The sequence below is a fragment of the Sitophilus oryzae genome, unplaced genomic scaffold (genome assembly GCF_002938485.1).
Source record: "Sitophilus oryzae breed Bouriz unplaced genomic scaffold, Soryzae_2.0 scaffold_575_pilon_pilon, whole genome shotgun sequence".
NCBI lineage: Eukaryota > Metazoa > Arthropoda > Insecta > Coleoptera > Curculionidae > Sitophilus > Sitophilus oryzae.
In genome coordinates this window covers 1,033,106-1,060,337 of record NW_022147168.1, presented here as the reverse complement: position 1 = coordinate 1,060,337, position 27,232 = coordinate 1,033,106, and the positions used below count along the sequence as shown (strand labels likewise).

Here is a 27,232-nt window from a genome sequence, read left to right as displayed (position 1 = left end):
TTGTTAGGCGCTTTAAGTTTAGAGTGTCACAAAAAAAAGAAACGGTACGAGAAGAGTGAAAACTACCCCCACCTCTACATAAATTCTGGTAGCCATGCAACAAAGGCACAACATTATCAGGTTACTCATATTGGAGAGAGCAATGTTTTGCAAATACATGGAGAAGGAATCCATGGGGAATTGTTTATTATAGAGATAGAATTGCTTAGTCAGATTGTAAAACCAAAGTTTTTGCAGAAAATATTCTAGTTAGAGAATATTTTGAATTAAAAAAGTTCGGGATTCAGAAGTTTTACTATATTATTTAAATATAAAGGGCGAGTCTCAAATAAGTGCAAATATTTTCAAGGCTGGTAGATCTCGATAAAAGAAAGATATTTTCTCTTTACCGTTTTTCAAATAAGTCCAAAATAACCGAGTTATTTCACTATGAAAATTTGAATAAAATATTTTTTTGCGAACTTTTGAGAACCACTGGAATTTTTCTGGGTTCTCTTTCTTATAAATTTAACCCGCTTCTTATGTTACCATATTATCAACAAATTATGATTTTTAACTAAAAATTAAAAAAAATAAAAAAACATTTTTTCAAAAAAAAAAATTGGCGAAAAAAACTTCATAGACATGTTTCTGGAGTCGAAATATACTACCCATAAAAATCTTTGCACTTATTTAAGACTCACCCTGTATAATAATTTGTTGATAGAAAATAACAATCTAGATTTTATTTATATCCTACATTGATAATATCACCATTCTTTTTAGTCGCCGCTTTTACTTGTGCCAATACGGAAAACTAGCAGCACTTAAACAGCACACAACAACCCTCCTTTCTATCTAAAGAACTTAAAAAAGCGGGCATGCACCTCTAACTAAACCTTTAGAACTAAACAGACGAGGTGGTAATTAGGAAGTGGGGAGAGGTGAACAGGAGAGCACTTACCCCTATCTCGGCGTATCGACGACGGCATCTCGGGGGCGGAAAGGGCGCCGTCGGCGTCGTCCTGCAGCAAAGGGACGCCGCTGACGCTCCTGTCGCCGAATCTTTTATTCATCGCCAATCTGAAAGCAATCGCATTATACACCCTAATGGACCTTTACATTGTTCGGTGGCTTCTGTGCCATCTATACCTACAACATTCGTTAAATTTAAAATGGCAAAAAGTTGAAAAAAACGTTTTTTTGATTGGTTTTACATAGAATAATGTTTATTGAAAACATATACAGTGTGTTCCCGGATTGTCTTTGCAAGGAAAATACTTTTTTATTATTGACATTTTGAGAAAAATGTATTATTCGTAAAAATGTTTGCTTGTTTCTAAAACAGTTAATGCCGTTTATACTTTTCCAAATTTCCATACCGGTTTAGAGAAGATGTCGAAAGTTGACATATGATATGTCATTCTATCGAATGTGTCATTTTCTATCGAATAGAGTAGAAAAATTCCAAGGGTGCCATTTAAAAATCAAAAGTTGTAGTCATTTCTGGTGAAACAGGAAGTGACCAAAAACAATTGAATACCGTCAATGAACCCTAATTTATGTCATATACTAGCACACCTAGAGCCCTTTAATAACAAATAATGGGGACTGTGAAGCAGAGATAAGAAGGGGTATAGCAATGGTACGGACCGGGCGGCTATGATAAGCCTAAGAAAAACATGGGCAGAGAGGAACATAACTAAAATCACCAAAAAGACCCTTGTTCGATCTTTGATGTTCTCCATATTCCTATACGGGTCTGAATCATGGACCGTCAAGAGCGCTGATAGACACCGTATAGATGCATTTGAGATGTGGTGCTGGAAGAGAATGCTCCGTATCCCATGGACAGCTCGAAGAACGAACCAGTCAATTCTCAATAAACTCGGCATCACAGATCAATTATCGAAATTAAGGTGAAGACAACCTTGAAAAACTCATAGTACAAGGCAAAGTAGAAGGTCGAAGACCCAGAGGACGATCACCATCAAAATAGCTTCACCAAATAGCAAATATTACAGGTCATCCATTTCAACCAAATCTCCGAGAGGCGGAAGATGGAAACGATGGAAGATCAAAATCACCAGCTGCACATAGCCATAATGTCACGATTCTTCAGACATGAAGAGACGATGAAAAAGAAGAAGAGACTAGCACACCAAATCTCGTTTTTTTTATCGGAAAAAGTAAAAAAGTTATATGTGTGAGCCACTTTTGAGACGCACCTAGTATAGTTGAATTGTTTTCTAAAGCCTCATTCACAACCTCGAAATTAGTGGAATAAATTAGTGGTTTTAATATACTTAAAAGTATACAATCATTCACGATGTTAAAAAAATACAATATTTAAATATAAATATTTCTTGCCTTATAACTGCTGTTTTGTAAAATTGTCAGCTTTCAAAAATGGTGAAAAACTGAAAATAAGAAAAAGTTATGTTTGTTCGCCGTTATGGGGAAACCAACCACCCTCTCGTTACCGGTTTTGGGGCCTATACCCCATAATCAGACGAGCTAATCGGGCTGGATTTCCCAGAACGGCAAACAAACAAATTACTATATCAACTGGCGACTTAGTTTAGTGTCGGTGAGTTATTAGATAAAGATCTAATAGCGCGAGTACACAGATGGTTTCTCCATAACGGCAAACAAACATAACTTTGTCTTATTTTCAGTTTTTCAACATTTTTGAAAGCTGAAAATTTTACAAAACAGCAGCTATATGACAAGAAATATTTTTATTTAGATATTACATATTGATACTGTTTCACTTTTTATTTTATAAAAAATACAATTAGAATTAATGGAATATCCAATAGCAACACCTTCCGGTAATCAATTATATCCATAGAAAAAGCCTAATAATTATCTTATAAAACAATACACTTTTCATTTCTAACCACAATTTCTCGTGACGGATGATAATCAAAAGCCAAAACGACATTACCTGCAAATTGAAGTATAATTAGCTGCAATACAGCTTCATTCAGAACCTCGCAATTAGTGGAATAAATTAGTGGTTTCAATTACACTTTATACTTTTTAGTTCACGATCATTCACAATGCTTAAAAAATACAATTAAAATTAATAAAATATCCTAGCAACAGTTTGCGGTAATCAGTTGTATCCATGTATCTGGTTCTATCCATAGAGAAAGACTGATATTTAGCTTATTAAACAATCAATTTTTGATTTCTAACCACAATTTCTCTTGACGGATAATAATCAAAGGCCAAAATGACATTCCTCGCAAATTTTGAAGTATAATTAGTAGAAAATTTAAAAGTTTGTTAACTTTTTCTACTAATTGAAAATGACTACCACTAATTTTGATATTCTGAATGCTCATATTAAAATTAAATGGACAAACATCTACGCTAATAATTGAAACCACTAATTTGCAGGTTCTGAATGAAGCTGACTTGTTAACTTTTTCTACTAATTGAAAATTACTACCACTAATTTTGACGTTCTGAATGCTTACATTGAAATTTGAGGTACAAACTTCTACCACCGCTAATTGAAACCAGTAATTTATACAACTAATTGCGAGGTTCAGATTGTAGCTTTAGTTTTAAAAATCAAAACGCGATATATTTCTATGGTAATATAATTTCGTTTTTATTCTTTGGTCGATTTTTATTGATGGAATTTTAATTAATGTCATATTTTTTGATGTTTTAAAATGTTAAAGAAGCACAAAAATTACTTAGTTCAATGCTATGGAAAGGGTGAAAATAGTTATCGGAAAATGTGATATACAGGGTGGTCCGAATTGTATTCCGGAAACTTTGGCAGCATATTCTGCAGATAAAAATAAGTAAAAAAGTTCGTATAAATGTATGTCCTAAAATTCTTAATTTCGGAGATACAGGGTGTAGAAGTTTCATTTTTATTTCGGTTTTTTCCAAATAATTTCTGATGTAACGTCAACATTTGGATGAAAATTGGTGTCTGGGAGTTTTTTGATATGAGAAATTTGATTTTGATGTCAATATTACTCCTTTTGTAGGGGGCGTAAGAGTAATAACTTTTCGTCCTTACCTGTATAAAATTACTGAGTGAAAAAATATAAATTTCCATTACTTTTTACGTAAAAAATGTCTCTTGGTAAAAATCGCTACGAGCAACCGTTCTGAAGATACTTAGAACGGAAATAGTCAAAGCATGTCATTATAATGACAAGAAATAAACACGTTGAGTAGATAGTTATTTGAGTGAAATAATAAATTTGGGAAATTTTTATTTTTTTTATATTAATCATAAATTTTTCTACGAAAAAACATTAATAAAACAGTTTCTGTTGAACTTTTGGCACAAAAACATTTAAAATTTATGATTTTAGTCTAATAACTATTTAGTCAATATGTTTAATTTATGTCAATGATGACAGGTATTGATAATTTAGAATCCAAATATCTCGAGAACCATTACTCGTAGCGATTTTTACCAAGATACTTTTTTTGCGTAAAAATTGTCGTAAATGTGTACTTTTTTAATCAGTAGTTTTATACAGGTACGGACGAAAAGTTATTACTCCTCAAAACAGTTAAAATACATGTAGGTGGCACCGAGGGTGGCACCCTCTACAAGTAGGAGTCATCAAAATCAAATTTCTCATGTCAAAAAACTCACAGACACAAATTTTCATCCAAATATTGACGTTACTTCATAAATTATTTCGAAAAAATCGAAATAAAAATGAAATTTCTACACCCTGTATCTCCGAAACTGAGCATTTTAGGACACACATTTATATGAACTTTTTCACTTATTTTTATATATGCAGAATATACTGCCGAAGTTTCCGGAATACAGTTCGGACCATCCTGTATATACTGCATATCAAAGAGTGAAATCGAAATTATATTACCATAGAAACGTGATTTTTTAGGATTGGGAGAAAATTCTACCATATTTTCATGTTTTTTTTTATTTACAAGTGGTACCACATTACAATACCATTTCCTGGCGTTCGATTTGGCTTAAATTTGGTATAATGCATATATAATATAAATTAAATTTTGGTTTTTTCTTATTTTTTAATATATTATATAATTTTAATTGAATAATTTTTATAAATCTAGATTCCTATACTCTTGGAACTCAGGAGAATATTTGAGGCGTCAAAACCCGCCTTATCCATTTTTTTTAAATTGCCTAATGACATATATTAATAGTGGACCCTGAAATCTACATAAACGTAATCTCAAACTGCCAGTAACAGTCGCCTATTCCTATATAACCTTCACTAGAAATTACGTTATTGCAGCAAAATGCGTCTTATCCACTTATATTTGCTTTTTATTGTCATTATTGTTACAAATCCCGCATTTTTTCATAAGCTTTTTACACAAGTACAGTATTTTACTACTGACGTCTTTTGAAATCTTTACTTAATTTTAATAAAATAGTATATTTTATAAATCAAGTTAGAATGCAAATACCGTATGGTCGAAAAAAAAACGGCATCCAGTTGGCTAGGAAATGACGATCGATGACATTTCCCCTAAAAATTTACATATAAAATGACAGCGTCCTTCATTTCATAGCCAATATGTGTCATACTGCAACAAAACTCGCCTTCTCCGAATTATTTTTGTATTTTTTTCTGTTTATTAATTAAATATTAATTTTTATTTTTAGAGAAACGAGATACAAAACAATGATTCCACTCAATGGACACTTTTTTTTTGTAAATTAACGCTTCAAACATTTGCTAAAACAGTTTTTGCTTATTATCACGAAAGAACGTTTGTGGGATAAGGCGGGTTTTGCAACTTGACGCCTCATTTCTATCCGTGTATATGCTAAGTCAAGAAGCTTGCAATATTGCAATATCTAAATCGATCGATATTTGGAGAAAAGCCGACAACTATTTGTAACAGCGCTCTGATAAAATATATAAGAATCCGCTGTCATCTGTCGTTGTGAATTGTGCAGCAAAAGTGGCCGCCACTCCTTAAACCGAATCTTTTATTCATCGCCAATCTGAAAGCGATCGCATTATACGGTGGCGGGTGTATTGGGGTTGGACGACGAGCGACGTCTGCACCGAGAAGAGAATTCCAACTTAAATGCGAGAATATGTTCCGGCAGTCGACGTTTAGATAAACGCTCTACTGATTTAAATATTTGGCAGCAGGGTCTCGAAATAACCGATTCTTTCGGTTTTAACATAAAGTTGGATTGAACGAAAGTTCGTCAGTTCAGAGTTTGAAAGTATACAAGAGTTAGAATTAAAAAAAATATTTAATTGGCGTATGCGTTAGTTCATTATAAAACAATGAATAAGACAATATTAATTAAATTTATAATCTATCACATGTTATAATCTTAGATCTTATAAACTTCGTGGATAAAGCAATGCCATATGCAGGCCTGTTCCTGGGGTATCTGGCGCCTACGTGCAGCATTCTTTGGTGCGCCCTTTTTATATTTAAATCAATTATATATTTTAATCTTAATCTCAAAAATTTAAAGAATTTATATTCTGCGAGAAACGAGCAAAATGTAATTGGAAATGTAAAAAAACTATTCTAATTAAAGTATAAAAACATTTATTAAATAAAGAAAACAAACAAAACCACAAAAATATTTAGTAACATAAATAGTACCCTAAACAAAAAAACTGACCGATTTTATATGAAATACATAAAAACAATATACTAAAAATCGGAAATAATATGCATGTACTGAGTTCTTTCAAAAATCGACAACTATGAAACTATGAACCCTTCTCGAACACAAACGGTACATTGTAAGAAAGAAAATTGTAGAGAGAAACAAGCCCTATAACATAGGATACAACATTTTAATGAACAGTGGTTTCCATAAAATCAATAAAATAAAAAATATACGAAATAATATACATGTACTGATTTCTTTCGAAAATCGACAACTATGAAACTATGATCCCTTCCCCGACAGAAACGGTATATTGTGAGACAGGAAATTATAGAGAGAAACAAGCCCTATAACATAGGATACAACATTTTAATGAACAGTGCTTCCATAAAATGAATAAAATGAAAAATATACGAAATAATATATCTACATGTACTGATTTCTTTTAAAAATCGACAACTATAAAACTATGATCCCTTCCCCGACACAAACGGTATATTGTGAAACAGAAAATTGTAGAGAGAAACAAGCCCTATAACATAGGATACAACATTTTAATGAACAGTGCTTTCCATAAAATCAATAAAATGAAAAATATACGAAATAATATACATTTACTGATTTCTTTCGAAAATCGACAACTATGAAATTATGAACCCTTCTCGAACAGAAACGGTACATTGTAAGAAAGAAAATTGTAGAGAGAAACAAGCCCTATAACATAGGATACAACATTTTAATGAACAGTGCTTTCCATAAAATCAATAAAATAAAAAATATACGAAATAATATACATGTACTGATTTCTTTCGAAAATCGACAACTATGAAACTATGATCCCTTCCCCGACACAAACGGTATATTGTGAGACAGGAAATTGTAGAGAGAAACAAGCCCTATAACATAGGATACAACATTTTAATGAACAGTGCTTCCATAAAATGAATAAAATGAAAAATATACGAAATAATATATCTACATGTACTGATTTCTTTTAAAAATCGACAACTATAAAACTATGATCCCTTCCCCGACACAAACGGTATATTGTAAAACAGAAAATTGTAGAGAGAAACAAGCCCTATAACATAGGATACCACATTTTAATGAACAGTGCTTTCCATAAAATCAATAAAATGAAAAATATACGAAATAATATACATGTACTGTTTTCTTTCGAAAATCGACAACTATGAAACTATGATCCCTTCCCCAACACAAACGGTATATTGTGAGACAGAAAATTGTAGAGAGAAACAAGCCCTATAACATAGGATACAACATTTTAATGAACAGTGCTTTCCATAAAATCAATAAAATGAAAAATATACGAAATAATATACATGTACTGATTTCTTTCGAAAATCGACAACTATGAAACTATGATCCCTTCCCCGACACAAACGGTATATTGTGAGACAGGAAATTGTAGAGAGAAACAAGCCCTATAACATAGGATACAACATTTTAATGAACAGTGCTTCCATAAAATGAATAAAATGAAAAATATACGAAATAATATATCTACATGTACTGATTTCTTTTAAAAATCGACAACTATAAAACTATGATCCCTTCCCCGACACAAACGGTATATTGTGAAACAGAAAATTGTAGAGAGAAACAAGCCCTATAACATAGGATACCACATTTTAATGAACAGTGCTTTCCATAAAATCAATAAAATGAAAAATATACGAAATAATATACATGTACTGATTTCTTTCGAAAATCGACAACTATGAAACTATGATCCCTTCCCCAACACAAACGGTATATTGTAAGACAGAAAATTGTAGAGAGAAACAAGCCCTATAACATAGGATACAACATTTTAATGAACAGTGCTTTCCATAAAATCAATAAAATGAAAAATATACGAAATAATATACATGTACTGATTTCTTTCGAAAATCGACAACTATGAAACTATGATCCCTTCCCCGACATAAACGGTATATTGTGAGACAGAAAATTGTAGAGAGAAACAAGCCCTATAACATAGGATACAACATTTTAATGAACAGTGCTTTAATTTAATCAAGATGTAACTGATGGCAAAAAAACGCAACGGAGAAATTTTTGGTCAAATTTAAAGTGTTATATTTTTGTTATTTTTAGTCCTATTTTCATGAATTTTCTAGCAAACTGGGTATAATTATATCAACTTTAATTCGTAAACTAAGTTTTTTTATAAACTTTAGTATTTGGCATATTATACAGGGTTAATCGAGGGGTTGTTTTTTTACCCTAACTTTAAAACACCCTGTGCAATAATTTCGTGTGTAAATTTTCCGAAAATATAATTTTACTGTCAGAACCATGACTCCTGAGCATTTTGTTTTTTGACTCATGTCAATACATCCTTTGGTTAATTTTTAAGAGCGAAATAAACTGATCACGATCAATTTGCTGTTTTTTTCAATTATCATTACTTTTTGATGTAATTTTTTAATATGACGAGATGGTTTTGGTTACTATTGTCGTAATGTCATATCACGCTGCATTGGATACTTAACATATAATTAACGATAACAGAACTAACGATATTAAATAAAGCATCTGTAATATTTAAATACACAAACAGAAAAAAAAATGTAAAAAGGATCCTAATACTTTGCATTGCTTCCCTTGACTGCTATAACTACCTGTATAAGTCCGTTCATACTGTCATTAAGGCTGCATATATCATATTGCATTATACTTTCCCATTCTTCTTTAAGAACCAAGCGAAAGTTCATTTAATGAACCTGATACCGCTTCGCGACCTCTAACTTTTCTGCCAAGCATGTCCCAAACGTCGAACATGATGGACAGTTCATAGTAGCATATAGTTCACAATAATCACCAAAGTCGGCTTGTCATATTGAAAAATAACTTCAAAAAGAAATGATAATTGAAAAAATTGCAAATTGTTGGTGTCAAGTTCATTTCGCTCTTAAAAATTAACCAAAGCATATTTTGACATGCTCCAAAAAACAAAATGCTTAGGAGACATGGTTCTGACCGTAAAATTATATTTCAGGAAAATTTCCACACGAAATTATTGCACAGGGTGTTTTAAAGTTAGGGTAAAAAACAACCCCTCGATTAACCCTGTATAATATGGAAATAGTAGAGTTTATAAAAAACTGAGTTTACGAATTAAAGTTGATATAATTATATACAGGTTGCTAAAAAATCATGAAAATAGGGCTAAAAATAACAAAAATATTACACTTTAAATTTGACCCAAAATTTTTCCGTTGCGTTTTTTTTGCATCTGAGTGTATTTTGAAAATATTTGTGATAATATTTCAATATACTTTTTATATAAATTTTAAACAAAAATTAAATCATATATCGATAAATTCTTTTTTAAAAATGTTTTAAAATACTACTTTGAAAAATATCTATGATGAATGGGCAACACATAGAACCAGTAACCAGAGAAACATTAAATATGTTTTGACATTGAAGTCAAAACAATAAAAAAAATAAACTGTCGCTTTCAGTTCCACACCGTCTTCGATATCCCTTCGCTAACCGAATAAGTGTTTAATGCGTTGGCCGCAGAACGACTGGTGTCTCTACAGTACAGCACTTGAGACGTAAGGGGAAATTAAATCTTGTCACGAATTCGCCCATTAGGTTGCGTATCTTCCCAATTCTTTCAATCAACGGTAATACATTATAAAACTTTCTATTTTTTTTTTAATAAATGTTCTAATTTCAAACAATTAAAAAATCAGTTAAATTAAAAAATGAGTAAAATAAAATGCTAACACTGATAAAAGATTCAGATAAAAGGTGGCTATTAGCAAAGGCAAAAAGTTTTACAAGCCAATTTATAAATCAAAGAACTCTAGATTATATCTATAGAGTTAGAATAAATTAATATGTCTTGTTATTGAAAGCTAACAAAAATACCAAAATTCTAGTGTTCTTACGACAGAGGTCGAAATTATACGTTAATATTAATTAAGCTAATGCACCTTAAACATTTTATTAAGGGTTTCAGACTACCCTAGGGTATTATTATCACATGACGTAAAATGGCACTTTACATGACCATTTATATCAAGTGGATTTTTTTAATTAAAAAAAAATGTTCAGAGAAAAAAGTAGGTATGTGTGTTTCTATAACACAACTATTTAAGGTCTACTTAAATTATAATAAATAATAACAATAATTGTATCTGTAATTACAGAAAATATATTATTGAAAAGAGAAACGTTTTATATAATAAATATAATATTTAGTTTAAATACTATGAAATAGTAAATTTTCTTCCTCTTAATATACGCGTACTATTATGAACCACAACTGCTTCCTAAATATATTTGCTTATTTGAAATTATTCTTAAAGGTTATGATTTCAAAGATTTAAAATATTTATTCTAACAATAATAAATATATAATAATATATTAAAATAATCTAATTTTTTAAAAGTTTCTTATTATGTAAAGTATATTAAAAATCATTTTTTTCCTTACCTGGATGCACCTCTTGCATCTCGGGGAAGTGAGTTAAATTTAGTTGTAATATCGCCACCAGGAGCCGCCATTGAACCTTGACGTGCGAGAGTAGGGATTGTGCTGTGTGGTACTGGAGCTGGAACCGATGGTCTATCCCTGGAAAAATGAATAACCACACAATCATATACATCAGGCAATTAAAATGAATAGTTGCGAAGATCAGATATTTAATATTTCTTATCTAAAAACAAAACATACTGTGAAATTTGAAATGTTCATAATTTCCCTGTATCTGATATCCATTTATTTAAAATACTGATCCTCATACACATATATCCAAAAAAAATGAAAAATAATATTAAAAACAAAATCTTGTTCCAAAAACCATTCTTTTAATGATTCTTTTGAATAGAAAATCTATAATTTTATATACTGACAAGAGCAAAATAAAACACTAATTCACCACAATATACCAAAACACTTTACTTTGGCACTGGGTGCGCGTTTCGCTAAACATGCTAGCATCATCAACAGATGATTAAAACCAAACTAATATCTACATATTATGTTCTACAGTATATAGTTCGAATTTAGGATGTTTTGATTTAGATTAAGATAGTTTAATCATATTACATGTTTTCAATTCTAAACTTATTGTGATAAATTTGTTTTTAATTCATATATTTCAACAACATTAAAAATAACAAATTAAATAAAAAATCTGAATAATAGATTTCTTTCTCTTTTTCAAATAATCTTAATAAAATTTTACTCGTACTATTTCATTTTCATTAAAAACAAACAATTTTGTTTGCTTTCACAAATTCTGTCCCACAGTGATGAATAAAAGTACATGATAAAAAGCTATATGAACTAGGTAAGTGTATATATAAACGTTTACTGAAATTATAAGAGAAAAAGTAGGCTTTAATTACTTCTTTAAAATAATTTACAACATTAAAGTGCCAAAAACAGGTAATATCTGTTTAACGAGAAATCACATGACAGTGACAGTTGTTGTCTCCCATTTTAATTCACGGTTAAACTAAATTTTTTGTAATTTTTGGATCATCTGGCAAAATCTTCTCCTTTTTTTATTGTACAAAAGTTAAAAATAGATTCATCGACAAAGCATTTAAAAAACAAACAGAAGCATAAAAATTATCAAATTAAGGGAATTAAATATTTTGCATAGATAATACGAGTATTTCCAACTTGATAGTAACTTCAAAATTGCTCTTTCTCAAGTGTAATTCAAACTTAGAAATCCTAAACAAACATAAATGCATGATTTAATAATTAATAATACCTGTAATAGTAATATCCCGCTCGAGAGCCGATGGTAGCTTCGGTATCGCTGGAATAATCTAGACTTCCCCGGTTACGTCTGAGCGTGGAAGTGCCATATTGACTTCCGGTCGTTCCGTATTTGGATTGAAGCTGGGCAGCTACGGCAGCTTGGTCTACGTATCTCTGATTATATCTGGAGAGGAAAACAAAATATTCTTATAATGGACCTGTTCCACGTCATTCCATTCTTATTAAAATGATTGTTGTTTAATGCCTACTACCTAAACTGTATTGTGTAGCATGGTTACACCAAAGATGGTTAAGTTCCACAGGTTCTTCTGTTAGTGTGGTGGACAATATAGGATGTGTCAACAAGTTTGGAACAAACGGGGGTTTTTATGTTTATACACTCAGATACAAAAAATGCAACGGAGAAATTTTTGGTCAAATTTTTAAGTGTTATATTTTTGTGATTTTTAGCCCTATTTTCATGAATTTTTAGCAAAAACTAAGCTTTTTATAAACTTTAGTATTTGGCATATAATACAGGGTTAATCGAAGGGTTGTTTTTTGCCCTAACTTTAAAACACCCTATGCAATAATTTAGTCTGTAAATTTTCCACAATACATGCTTTGATTCATTTTTAAGAGCGAAATGAACTAATAACGATAAATTTGCAATTTTTTTTAATTATCGTAATTTTTAATATGACGAGATGGTTTTGGTGACTATTATCGTAACGTCATATTACATTGCATTGGATACTTTATACTAAATTTAAAAAAAAACGTTAAAGGCTAAAAATATAGTCTGGGTATTAATAAACATTAATAACGATAACAGAACTATCGATATTAAAGAAAACATCTTAAGTTACAAACAAAAAAAAACAATTGTAAAAAATACCCTAATACTTTGTATTGCCCGCCCTAGGCTGCTAAAACTGCCTGTATACGTTCGTTCATACTGTCATTGAGGCTGTATATATCATATTGCGTTATGTTTTCTCATTCTCCTTTAAGAACCAAGCGAAGTTCATTTAAATGAAGCTGGAACTGCTTCCCAACCTCTTACCCTCCTGTCAAGCATTTGCCAAACGTCTAACATGATGGGCGGTTCATAGTACTATGTAGTTCATAATAAAATCACCAAAGGTGCCTTGTCACATTGAAAAATAACTTCAACAAAGAAATGATAATTGAAAAAATTGCAAATTATTGGTGGCAAGCTCATTTCGCTCTTAAAAATTAACCAAGGCATGTATTGACATGATCCAAAAAACAAAATGCCCAGAAGACATGGTTTTGACCGCAAAATAGAAAAAATTTTTAATCTAAAATTAGAGTAAAAAACAATCCCTCGATTAACCCTGTATAACATGCCAAATACTAAAGTTTATAAAAAACTCAGTTTACGAATAAAAAGTGATATAATTATCTGAGTGTATATGATAATGGGGAATAAATTCAACATGCACAATAACAAAAATAATCATATTGATAAAATTTTACCTGCTAAGTGTAGATCCCGACTTCAAACTGGATCTCAGCAAACTGTGTCTTCCAGCTTGAGTGATACTAGTGTAGTCCGTGTATTCCGTCTGGGGTAGATGTTGATCAGAACCGGATCTGGGCATTATGCGACGACTACCCGTTCCAGCGTGTTGGACATAGTAATGAGATGACGGACTTTGTTGGGACGACATTCTGAAATTATAAAAAAGGTAAATGTATATTTTTTTACTAAGTAGTTTTATACAGATACGGAAGAAAAGTTATTAGTCTTCAAACTAGTTAAAAAATATGTGGGTGGCACCCTCTACAAGTTGGAGCCATATTGACATCAAAATTTCTCGTGTCAAAAAACTCCGAGATACCAATTTTCATCGAAATATTGATGTTACTTCAGAAATTATTTAGAAAAAATCAAAATAAATAAAATTTCTACAGCCTGTATCTGGAAAATAAGCATTTTAGAAAATACATTTATACGATTTCTTCTACTTATTTTTATCTGCAGAATATGCTGCCCAAGTTTCCGAAATACAGTTTGGACCACCCTGTATATTTTAGGTAAGTTATCTATGATATTTTCTTAGTTTATTTTTTGAGATTATAAATAATCAATCCAGTCAAGCAACAAATTGTCATTCTTTTTACAAATATTTATGACTAACTAAAATATTAATAAAGTGTTATTAAATGACTCTACCAATGCCTAAAATATTATAAAATATATTGATTTAAAATACATCGACTGCCTATATACTCATATAGCAGCTTTTAACTTATACATCTTTAGCTTATAACGAAAATAACTAATGTTTTTAAAATAGGTAAGTAAATATATATTGAGTGCAATTATAAAAATATCGATAAATATATAAAACCGATATTGATTAACCATTAGCAGTCTATCAAAATTACATTTTAATAGAGTTCATCAGCTTGTAAACTCTAGACATGACGTGGCGTGCGGTAGCGTAGTAATCATTTCTGTGAGGTATTAAAAAATCAAAAGTTTGGCACGTTAGCTAAAAGTTAATATTACACAAAATTATAAGAACGTAATGTAAGAACAGTTTAATGTTAAGTTAATTGTGGATTTACAAATTTATTTAAAAAATTGTTCCTATTGTTGCGGACCCGTGTGAACTCGGCCTTAGGCCAGCCACTCGGCTATGACTCATACGCCCGGCGACGTTTGAAAACGAATAGAAGTTGGTAGAACACGGCTAAGAATTCTTGAGATAAATCTGGATTGTCTGTTTCTCTCATATACAGGGTGTTTCAAAACAAATGCGAAAAACTTCAGGGGGTGATTCCTTATTCAAAATAAAGGGTAGTTTGCTTAATAAACGTTGGGTCAAAAGTCAACCATTAGGGAGATATCGCGGTACAAAGATGGCGGAAAAATAATGTTTTTATTTTTTATCTTGAAAACGAAAAGCGATAGACTAATGAAATTTTATGGAAGCGTTACTATTATGAAAACACACTTTTTGGTAATTTTTTCACTTTTTTAAAATGAGTGGAAGGGGTTGAAATTAACTACCCCTATCATTCTTGTTAACGAAATTTAAAGAAAAATCTTATCAAACACATGCAAAAAAAATTAAATTGGATAGCTTAGTTTGTTTAGAAACTTTTTTATCTCTTGTGTTTTTTTGATAAAACTCGCCGATTTGCAATTAAAAAATAAAATGTAAAGCATTACATGTCAGGAAAAAAACTTTTTAGATGAAGAACCCTTGCTGTAATTTTTTTAGGAAAAAATCTAGTCGGCCGCTGTCACTTTTTAGGAGGTTTCTAATATTATTTTATTTGACATTACTCTACTGCAATGCGTTATTATCTTACGATCAGTTAATTATTCCGAAGCCTTTTTATGATCTATTTAATTGCGTAAAAAAGGAGTTTTAATTACGTATTACATAATCAGTAAAACAATAATGGTTAATATCACTAATGCTGAAATGGCAGATATGCATTTTATGTATGGGCGTGCAAATAGAAATTCCTTGGAAGCTTGTCGTCTTTATACAGAAATGTATCCGAATCGTAGACCTCCCCACCACAGCACGTTCACTAGGCTTCATCAAAGGCTGCATGAATCTGGAACTTTCGAAAAAAGAAGTTTGGATACCGGCCGACACCGCCAAATTCGAACACCCGAATTAGAAGTTGCTGTCTTAAATATTATTGAAGCGCAACCTGAGACAAGTGCCAGGAATATTGCAGCGGAATTAAATACTTGTGCATCAACTGTATGGAGGATATTAAAAGAACAGCAGTTATATCCTTACTATATACGGAGAGTTCAAGCTCTTTTACCAAGAGATTTCGAGCCGAGAATGACATTTTCCCAATGGTTTCATCAAATGAATATGGAAAACCCTTTTTTTGTTCAAAAATTCTTTTTTCGGACGAAGCTAGTTTCTCAAGAGATGCAATTCAAAACTTCCATAATAGGCATGTATGGGCTGAAGAAAATCCTCATTCAGTTATAGAATCTAGACATCAATATCAGTTTTCCGTTAACGTTTGGATAGGAATTGTCGATGTACATTTAATTGGGCCCCATTTTCTACCTTTAAGATTAACTGGTGAGTCGTATTTTTATTTCCTACAAGAAGAATTGCCTCCTCTACTAGAACATTTACCCCTGCAGATTAGACGAGAGATGTATTACATGCATGATGGTGTTCTAGCACATTTCAGCATAGATGTACGAAGGTATTTACATCTTAATTATGAAAACCGCTGGATAGGAAGGCGGCCTCATTTCTGGCCGCCTCGATCCCCAGATTTGAATCCTTTGGATTTTTGTATTTGGGGATATTTAAAAGAATTAGTTTACGCTACACCAGTACAGGATATCGAAGACCTACGAAATCGCATAATTGCATCATGTGATATAATAAGAAATAATCCTGGTATATTTCAGCGTATTAGGGGCTCAATGTTGCGTAGGATAAATGCATATATTACATCACAAGGTGGACATTTTCAACACTTGTTGTAAAAAATTTAGTAGTAAATTTTAAAGACGTTGTGTTTTTATTTGAGTTGCAATGTTTAAACATTATTTTTTTAACGATATTATTTTGTACTTTCATGAATTAAAATACAGAATTAAAAATTGTTTTAGTAAACAATTTTTAAGAGGTTATCGTTCAGAAGAAAATGTAACGATATTATTACGAAATAAAACTGTTTGACAGCAGCCCACTAGATTCTTTATCTAAAAATGTTTTTTGTGCTGACATGTAATGCTTTACATTTTATTTTTTAATTTCAAATCGGTAAGTTAATCGGCGAGTTTTATCAAAAATCAGTAATCGGCGAGTTTTATCAAAAAAACACAAGAGATAAAAAAGTTTCTAAACAAACGAAACTATTCAAATTAATTTTTTGCATGTGTTTGATAAGATTTTTCTTTAAATTTTGTTAACAAGAATGATAGGGGTAGTTTATTTCAACACCTTCCACTCATTTTAAAAAAGCGAAAAAATTACCAAAAAGTGTGTTTTCATAATAGTAATGCTTCCATAAAATTTCATTAGTCTATCGCTTTTCGTTTTCAAGATAAAAAATAAAAACATTATTTTTCCGCCATCTTTGTACCGCGATATCTCCCTAATGGTTGACTTTTGAGTCAACGTTTATGAAGCAAACTACCCTTTATTTTGAACAAGAAATCACCCTCTGAAGTTTTTCGCATTTGTTTTGAAACACCCTGTATAAGCAGACGCCCGAAGCCTGAGGAGGACAGAGAAAAACAACCGGTCGACGCGTACAGTTACAATCGCCGCGCTAATTCAAAATAAATTCCTGTTAGATAAATAGTTAGATAAATTGTAAATTAGTTATAAATAGTTCTTTAAGTTTTTTTAATCGTTATTGTTTGTTAATTAGTGTTAAATAAATTGTGTTTATATAAATTGTGACTTTCTATCCACACGGAATCGACCAAAAAGTAACACTAGGTATAAATCTTCTAATATATGAAATTCTCGTGTTCATATATGGCAGTAACAGTTGTCATTGCTAATATCTTTGGTTTGGAAAAAAAATATCCAGATGTGGTTTTTGCTGACTTTTTAAGTTTTTATTCCTCTATACTATCAGCTAAAATTGTATATACTATTGCATTTAATTTTTATGAAAAAACGCGCAATTTTTTTAAATTGTAAGACAGCGCCCTTTAGCGTCTACTGTTAAATAATGATTATTGTTATTTATATAGTATAATATAGTATAAGGAATGTTCCATTAAATGAGCCCTAGTTCATTGGATTCCGATTAACCAATTCTCAAAGATATTAAAGCAAATTTAACCTTCCCCCACTACTTCATTTTATGAGATGGGGTAAAATTGTTCAAACAAGAAAAATTCGAAATTTGCTAAAGATTATGACAACCTTTTTTATAGTACCCCTTATCTATGGCCTCTTTAGTTATAAATATTTTTTCCGCAGACTGTCTTAGACTTCTTAGTGAAACACCCGGTATAATTATTAATGCATACCTTCGGTAAATCGTAAAAACCAATTGAAATTAATAAAGTCTATACTTTTAATAAATATAAATGTGAAAATATGCGTCTGCTGATTGCACATTGGGGGAAAAACCGTCAGTCAGACCATGGAAAATCCCGCACGTCGTATAAATGACTGACTGTCTTACCACCGCTAGACACGCAACTGACGGTTATTGTTATAATTCTATATAAGTACGAAATTTTATTTAAAAGTTTCAAACGGGATGAAATAATTTGAATGTCGAATTTTTTTTTCTCAAGTTCAGGAGCCCGACTGACGTATTTTCCACCCTCAGCCGACCGGCTGACGCTCGTTTTTTATTACTATATAACATCAATATTACATACAAGTAATTTCACGTGGGATGAAATAACTTCAAATAGCTAGTACTACTCAGATAGCAACAGATATTTTATTATATTTATATTTGATTTTAATCAGAAATTACCTGGAAGGTACTGGTTGGCCACCAGCCGACATTCTACGACCCATTCCAAACGAGTGAACTTTTTCTGCCAAACTTTCCAGAGTGTTAGGATATCCACGGTCGTACTGAGGGAAATGCGGTTGAGAAGACTTCGGTTGTTCGGTTATTACAGGTGGAGGTGGTTGGTAACCCCAACTGGTGTCAGGAGGCCGACTGGAAAGAGATAAATATAACTATATACACATTCAAAGTATACGCAAAAAATTCTCCATCAAGAAAGTCTTTTTTATTATTAAGCAGCCTCTACACTATGCGGAAAACTATTCGAAACAGGTCAAGGTCGCGTTTCATCGCCCAACTTTGTTGCATTTCGGTTTATTTCCAGTTGTCTTGACCCATTTCGGTTTGCCTCGACGTACTTTCGATTCTTAAAAGCGCCTGAAAACTACTCGTGAGGAGGGCGTGGTGGATTTTTTTTGGCGTTTCTTGTTGCCTTGTTCAATTTTGTTTTTTTCAAAAACGTGGCGGTATCTGTGCCCAAGGCAAAGGACTTTTTTTTCATAAATTTCAGTGAAATAAGTAAACCTAGACGTTTCTAAGATATCTGTTGTTACGATGATATTTCATTAATTGCATCTCGTTTTATGTTGATATATATTCCAAAAAAATAATATTTGAACACGCGTTATGCCGCAACCGCACAAGCGGCATTTGGCGATCTCCGATCGGGGCTTCGCCAATTTCCTATGTTTGTGTATGGGGAAGTCGGAGTTCGGCGACTCGATCGGAGACGAGAACGAGCGCTCGTCTCTATATTGCTGCTATCAGAGCCTGCATGTGTTGATGGAAAGGCAAAGTCCGATCACGAGCGCTCGGAGTTCGCTAAATGCCGCATGTGCGGTTGCGTCATTAGTCACTGTTTTATTTTTAATGTATTCTAATTAATAATATTAGACAATGACTAAAACTAAATAATCTTGTGTAACCTTCGAGGAATAGCCAATTTAATGTACCATCGGTAACTGTTTTCATATTAGTTTTTCCATGTTTACTTATTTTTCTGAAGCCAACACAACGTTTAATCTTGATTGTTTCGTGCTATTTCACAAAATAGTACGTTAAATATAAGCCCGTGTTATAAAAATTAGTTCCCACGTTTCTTTTCTCTTTTTTTCCCACGTGATTGGTTGTTTGTTTTTTATTGCTAATCTGGGTTAACAACTAATTTTTATAACACGGGCTCATATTTATCGTACTATTTCCAGAAATGTTTTGCGAAATGTTTTACGAAATATTTCCAGAAATAATTAAGATTGTTTATTCCCAGAAATATTTCGTAAAACATTTCGGGAATAGTGTAGAGGCTGTTTTAGAGATAAATATAAATAAAATTAGGTAACGCAGATAGTATTTGCTTGTCTAAAAAGCAAAAACTAGGTCATCATCAGAATAGTAATTTCTGACTTAATAGATAACCTTAACAAATATGAATCTGACAGATTTTTTAATCCTAAAGTATATTTTCTTTTCTACCTGTTATAATACAAATCAAGTCCATTTGAATCGGGCTGTTGTGAGTGCTGTTGCGAGTGTCTGTCAGTTTGCCGATCCAAAGTGGATAAGCCAAGACCGAGGCGAGACCTAGATTCGTTCATTTCGCGTCCATCGCCTGTATGTCTTTGCCTCATGGGATCTCTGGAAAAAAAACATTGATTTGGTTTGAACAGTTGTTGATCTGTTGTAGTTTGAACATATTTAACTTCGTTTTTAATTTGATTATTTTTTTTTATTTAAATATAAATCAATGAGTCGTGACTGACTACATTCGTTTAAATATATATTTTTTAAACGTACATAACTTTAACACCTGTCGGTATCTAGATTTAGACAGTTAAGATATATGATATAAATTGGGATTGATTGACGTATTCATTTGTCTTTGGTAACTTCCGGTTTTACCAGAAATGACTACAACTTTTGATTTTTAAATGGCTTTCCCAGTATTTTTTACTTTATTCGATAGAAAATGACACTCTGAATAGAATTACATAGGTATTATTTGTCAACTTTTGAAATTTTCGCTTAAAACAAATCGTATTTAAAATTTTAATCGAGAGTGCCATGGCTGTGTTAAAAACACTAATTTTTAATCAACGAGCCTTGGAAAAAGAAATTTAATCGTCTAATGTTTTTCGTGTCTTGTCCAGACCGGTGAAAAGATGCCCAAATCGTATTTGTAATCATATCTCAATTTTTACACACGAAACGAGAGTGGCTCATTAGCATATTTGGAAAAAGCATTTTTTACAAATAATTTGGTACCAAACACTTGGTACTTTCAATAAAAAAAAACATGCAAAATTGTCAAAAGTTGACAGATGATACGTCATTCTATTCAGAATGTCAATTTTTATCGAACAAAACTTTTCACTTATTGATTCTTCCTGGCGAAGATTAATTTACCGTAAGGGGGTGAGATTTTATTTTAAAAACAGATTATATTATTTTATATCGCGAAAAGAGAGGGCACAAAAATCTTATTTTAATGGCGAAAGAGAATTGGGGGCCATTAAATGCAGGATTTAGTCTGGCCAATGCGGAGTGCGTTTAAATTTAGCGATCGTAGCCAACAATGATTTTAGAACAGTGTTAAGAATAATGTTTCTATGAGAGAACATTCTTAAGGATGAAAAAAGACATCACGATGTTAATAAATAACTTTGATATAAAATCTTTATTTTTGTTGTTAGATGTACATATGTATATTGGATACAAAATAATTTTTTTAAGTTGTCACATTTATTTATTTATTTCCTGACAGTGTCATTCGTTTCGACACTTTAGTTTTGAATTACGAGTTCTTGTATTAAATGAATTATGTTGTGATACTTCAACCTTTAAAACTTTTACTAGCAGAGCTTACAGTCGAACATTATTCTTTTTAGAATCTCATTTAGTGCAAAGTGTACAAGATAGCTTAATAGCCGTAAAAAACTCATCGCAACATTATTAGAATATTTTGAACGGGTAAGCGATAGTAATGGCCCTTTATGTCCCTTAAGTGCTGTTAAAAAGGTGCGTTTTGTTGATGTAAATAATAACTGTTTATATATTTAATTTATAACTAATTTATGTTTCTTTCCTAAAATATTTTGATTAAAAGAAAATATGTAAAAGTGGGCAACGCTGTGCCGGTTAAGCTTAATGACGTGACTAAAAGTTTTTCTGATATGAACTATAGATATTCAGTAAGCGACTTATTTTTATTATACAGGGTGGCCCATCGAAAACGTTCCGCAAGGCATAACGGCCAGGGTAATTTTTTTTCAGAAAATTCAAAAACACGTCAATTTTGTTTGTGGGGGGACAACTTTTGCCCCAAAAATGATTGCAAAATCTTCAACCCTCTAAGCGGGGGTGTCATCCCCCAATTTTTTTCAAATTGGAAGGGGGGTCAAGCGGTACCGCAATGAAAAGAGTTTTCTATTCTCTATACTTTCCCGCTTCGTTTTTGAAAATCGGTCCAGTCATTGAGAAAATATGAAGGATTGAAATTTAAAAATTTTATTTAAACATTTATCAGAGTAACAATAAGGATAAATTCCTTCGACCAATTTGCAGTTTTTTCTTATTATTTCTATATGTTTACGCATTTTTTCCATAGCCAGAAGGTTGAACGATCAGGTGCGGTAGTTGCTAGATAGCTGTTCTGTGACTTGTGCGTTGAAGCGTTTGAAGTTCTTTTCAATATCGTTAAACTTTTTAACAATTATGGTGTACTCACTTGCAGAAAGAGTGGAAATAATCGAACTTTATTTTAAAAATGATGAATATGGCAATCGGGCTGCGCAGATATTCAATGAACGCCATCCTGACGAACACCTTTATGGCAAAATTGTTCGCGAGTTAGTAGCAAAATTTCGCGAAACTGGTTCCGTTATGAATAAAAAGAGGCAGAGGGAAAATCCTGTCGTAAATGAAGCTATGGAGGTATTCGTATTGGGCGAAGTTGCCATGGATAGTACGCTGAGTACAAGAAAATTAGCCAATGAGACCGGCGTGAATCGTACAAGTGTCCACAGGATATTAAGAAAACACAAGTTCCACCCGTACAAAATTCAGTTGGTACAAGAACTCAACAAAGACGATTTTGATCGTCGTTTGCAATTTTGTGAAACTATGAGTGAACGAGTGGCGAATGATAATAATTTCCTATTTAATGTGTGTTTTTCGGATGAGTGTACTTTCTTTTTGAACGGTGTAGTTAATCGGCACAACTGTCGATACTGGGCTCAGGACAACCCCAGGGTTTTTTACGAGGTGCACACCCAAAACCATCGGAAATTAAACGTGTGGGCTGGTATTTTTGGAAATTCTATTGTAGGTCCTTTTTCTCTTCCTGGAAATCTAACAGGTGATATGTACTTGGATTTACTGGAAAATACCATCGACCCAGCCCTAACTGACATCATAGAGAACAATCCTGGATACGTTGAAGCGGAACTAATATTTCAACAAGACGGTGCGCCTCCACATTATTCTCAAAATGTGCGTAATTATTTAAACAATAACTTTCCCGGTTGGTGGATAGGACGAAGGGGTGCAGTTGAGTGGCCTCCCCGGTCACCCGACGTGACTCCTTTAGACTTTTTTCTATGGGGACACATAAAAAGTAAAGTGTATAGCACTCCACCCGCCTCATTAGAAGACCTGCGAAGACGAATTATTGATGTTTGTCGCGAAGTGACCCCGCAAGTTCTTCAGAATGTTCGAGAACGGTTTGAAAATAATTTGTATTACTGTATGGGTTGGCGGGCAACATTTTCAGCATTTGCTTCATTAATAAGGTAAGTTTTTTTTAATTAATTTAATTTATGCGTTTTTTTTGCAACAAATACTTTTCAAATTTCAATCCTTCATATTTTCAAAATGACTCGACCGATTTTTAAAAACGAAGCGGGGAAATATAGAGAATAGAAAGCCCTTTTCATTGCGGCGCCACTTGACCCCCCTTCCCATTTGAAAAAAGTTGGAGGATGACACCCTCGCTTAGAGGGTTGAAGATTTTGCAGTCATTTTTAGGGCAAAAGTTGTCCCCCTCACAAACAAAATTAACGTGTTTTTGGATTTTTTGATAAAACAAATACCCTGGCCGTTATGCCTTGCGGAATGTTTTCGATGGGCCACCCTGTATGTGGATTACTGCCTTTGTTCGAATTCAGATTATTCTTTTTTTGTGCTATCTATAGGTGACTTTAAAACTGTGGAATGTGAATTATTTTAATAACCGTTTCATTAAAATAGTCATTGCACTTGTAACGTCTTACATTCTGTGTGATTTCAGATTAAATTGCTTTTATTGGACTTTTTGATTATTGTCTCGTGCACTAGATCAAATTCGCGCCAGAGAGACACTTCAAATTTTAATATCGAAAAAGAATCGAAGAAAAGAAAATGATCATTAACGGCAGGCTTTATTCGACTGCTGAGTGGCTTTAAACTTCCAGATCTGCGCTAATAATGATTTTACTGGAGTATTTTCTCGATAATAGACTAAGAAATATTATTATTTGGAGAGTTTTTTTGAATATTGGAGGTTGGTTAATACATAATTGGATGATTATAAAATATATTTTTCAATGAAAATAATGAATATCGAAAGTAGCGAAGACGAACGCTTGACAGTTAAATCGGTAACCAGTTGATTCATGCCTGCGAAGGCAAAACATTGCTACAAAAAACAGCGTTTCAAAATTGCGGTATGAAAATACCGACAAGTCACTGATTTACGTTCGATTAGTTGAGTTGGATCCATTCTGTTTTTTAACTTTTTGATCAAATATGCACTCATTTTTCCTTTTGAAGTTCTTTTCTGTTAAATTTTTCAAGTTTACATTTTTCTGACCGGGAGTAAATCTTTCTCGCAAAATTTATTATAGTTTCTATCGTGAAGGAGTGAAAAATTATAAAGTTTTTTTTTCAAATTTTGGGAAAATGACTAGAATTAGAAAGAAAAAAGCTCAAATAAAAGTTGTAGAGCGTCAAATTCTCCATAAAAATGATTTCTATACTTTTCTTGCTCAAATCAAAATTAATAGTCTAAGAGCTGGCTACATAAAAAACCTTATCATCGTTAGATGGCTAATTTTTCTTTTACTATCCTTTTATGTAGCCATTATGAAATAGTCATGTCTGCCAGCGCGATTCCGGTGCTTAAAGCGGGGGCGGCCGATCGAAAAGGTGAAATTTTGACACTAAAAATATTATAAGGGACACGATTTATAATTGCGAAAATAGCTTTTATTTATTATTAAGAAACGGGGAAAATTGTTGCCAGACATTTTTCTCCTCACTAAAATGCCGGCAGACAACGCGAAAGAGGCATAAAATTTTGAAAAAAAATCATGGCATACATGCATGCCGATTGGTGGAATGTCATTTATTTATTTTAAAAGCCGTATACAAAAGGGCAGACAAAAAGATCGATAAATCATGTATACCATTATATTATAAATATATTTTTTATGATTTCAATAACAGATATCATATATTTACTATTCTATCTCATTATTTGTATCTGACTCGTCGTACTGCAGATCCTCGCTCTCGCAAACGAGTCTTTCTCTGAGTCGATATCTGCACCGTCAAATTTTAGTAGACTTCATGTATTATGTTTCAATTGATAACGCGGCGAGCGTTTCCGGAAAACGCTTATATAGAGTCTTAAATAAGTGCAAATACTTTTAGGGGTGATATATTTCGACCCCAGGAACACGTCTATGAGGGTTTTTTCGCAAAAAAAGATGTTGAAAATCGCGCATTTTTTTTTAATTTTCATGTATATTTTAGAAAACTTTTTAGAACTGCCTGTTCACCGCAAATTTACCCACTGTATAAGTATTTCTTCCTCTTTTTTTTTCTTCCTCTTTTCCTTTTATGCTTACGGCTTTTACCATACTTATGGCTTTCACCCTTTTGATTGGCCGCCCCCGCTTTAAGCCCGAGCATCGCCCTGGCATGACTATTTCATAATGGCTACACAAAAGGATACTTCACAAGTAAAATTAGCCATGTAACAATGCTAAGGTTTTTTAGGTAGCCAGCTCTCCGTCTATAACCGAGATAGGGGTCTAGAAGCTAGAGGAAGATAAGTATAAATTTTAAAAAATCATAAATTGCTGAAAAATTCATAATATATTCTATAAATAAATATAAAATTGGAAAAAATATATTTATAATGTTTCACCCCTTCTCGAGGGTGAATATAAAAGAATCTGAATTGAAGTTTATAATTTTTCGAGCAAATTGGAAGAAAATGTTAAATATATGAATTTTTCAGCAACTTCTGTTTGAACTTTTTTCTTTCTAATTCTAATCATTTTCCCAAAATTTGATAAAAATCTTCTGAATTGAAGTTTATAATTTTTGAAGCAAATTGAAAGAAAATGTTGAATATATGAATTTTTCAGCAATTTATGATTTTTTTTAATTTCTAGTAGCACCCTCTAGCTTCTAGCCCCCCTATCTCGGTTAATTTTGATTTGATCAAAAAAAGTATAGAGATCATTTTTATGTAGAATTTGACGCTCATGAATTCCGCAATTACCGTTTCCCTGCAATTTCCAAAAAATTACTTTATTCGGGGGTGAATTAAAAAAAATTTAGTTTGATTTTAGATGTCTCAAAGTACCAAGTTTTTACCAAACTTTCGTATTTGAAGGCTTTCCTTTTGAAGTAAAAATAGGGTCTCTCCCAAAAAGAGGAGCTGGTAGAGGAAGACGGAGTTCATATTTGGATTCAGGAGGTCATTTTACATGAGAATCGGAAGAATTGTGTGAGGCTCGATTTTCACGCAGACCAGTCTTATCGATTTGACTTTTTCATTAATTTTACACCCGATAAAATTGCAGTTTTTTTTTAAATTAGGTACCCACTTCTTTATTCAAATTCATTTTACTCTTTTTATTGTAATATTCATTACCGTTCTCTTTTAACTTAAATACCATTCTTAAATTATGATCATGTTTTAAAGTTAAAATCCATTTAAAGTCCGTAGCTATGATTGGCAATAAAGCCTAGAATGCAAACTATTTCAATAACTGTTCGATACGAACAATTTTCGCCGAATATTTGACGCGTCGCATTTTACTTAAATTTTCAGTTATTAATGCTCCAGGCGTAAATCAATTCAATGCGAGAGGGTGGGCCAGATATTTTAGCGCGGTATAAGAGGCCTTGAAGAGCCAAATTTTAATACCGAAGAAGAATTGGAGAAAAGAAAAGGGTCATTAAATGCAGGATTTATTCTAGTCGTCTGTGGAATGCGTTTAAATTTGGAGATCCACCCTAATAATGGTTTTAGCGGAGTGTATTCCCGATGATTCTCGATAAAAGGAAAGGAA

At 32.2% G+C, this 27,232-nt stretch overlaps 1 protein-coding gene across 6 annotated transcripts in view; it reads right to left on the bottom strand.

Moving 5' to 3' along the window:
* Positions 1–27,232, bottom strand: part of LOC115887457 (rho GTPase-activating protein 100F) — a 225,640-nt gene that overhangs the window by 58,560 nt on the left and 139,848 nt on the right. For all 6 annotated transcript variants that reach the window (XM_030906887.1, XM_030906888.1, XM_030906892.1 and 3 more), the window contains 6 exons: positions 20,364–20,525; positions 18,852–19,043; positions 13,872–14,066; positions 12,379–12,552; positions 11,088–11,225; positions 944–1,062 (listed from right to left, as the gene is read on the bottom strand). In XM_030906887.1, the coding sequence (XP_030762747.1) occupies positions 944–1,062; positions 11,088–11,225; positions 12,379–12,552; positions 13,872–14,066; positions 18,852–19,043; positions 20,364–20,525 (980 nt within the window). The remainder of the gene's footprint in view (positions 1–943; positions 1,063–11,087; positions 11,226–12,378; positions 12,553–13,871; positions 14,067–18,851; positions 19,044–20,363; positions 20,526–27,232) is intronic.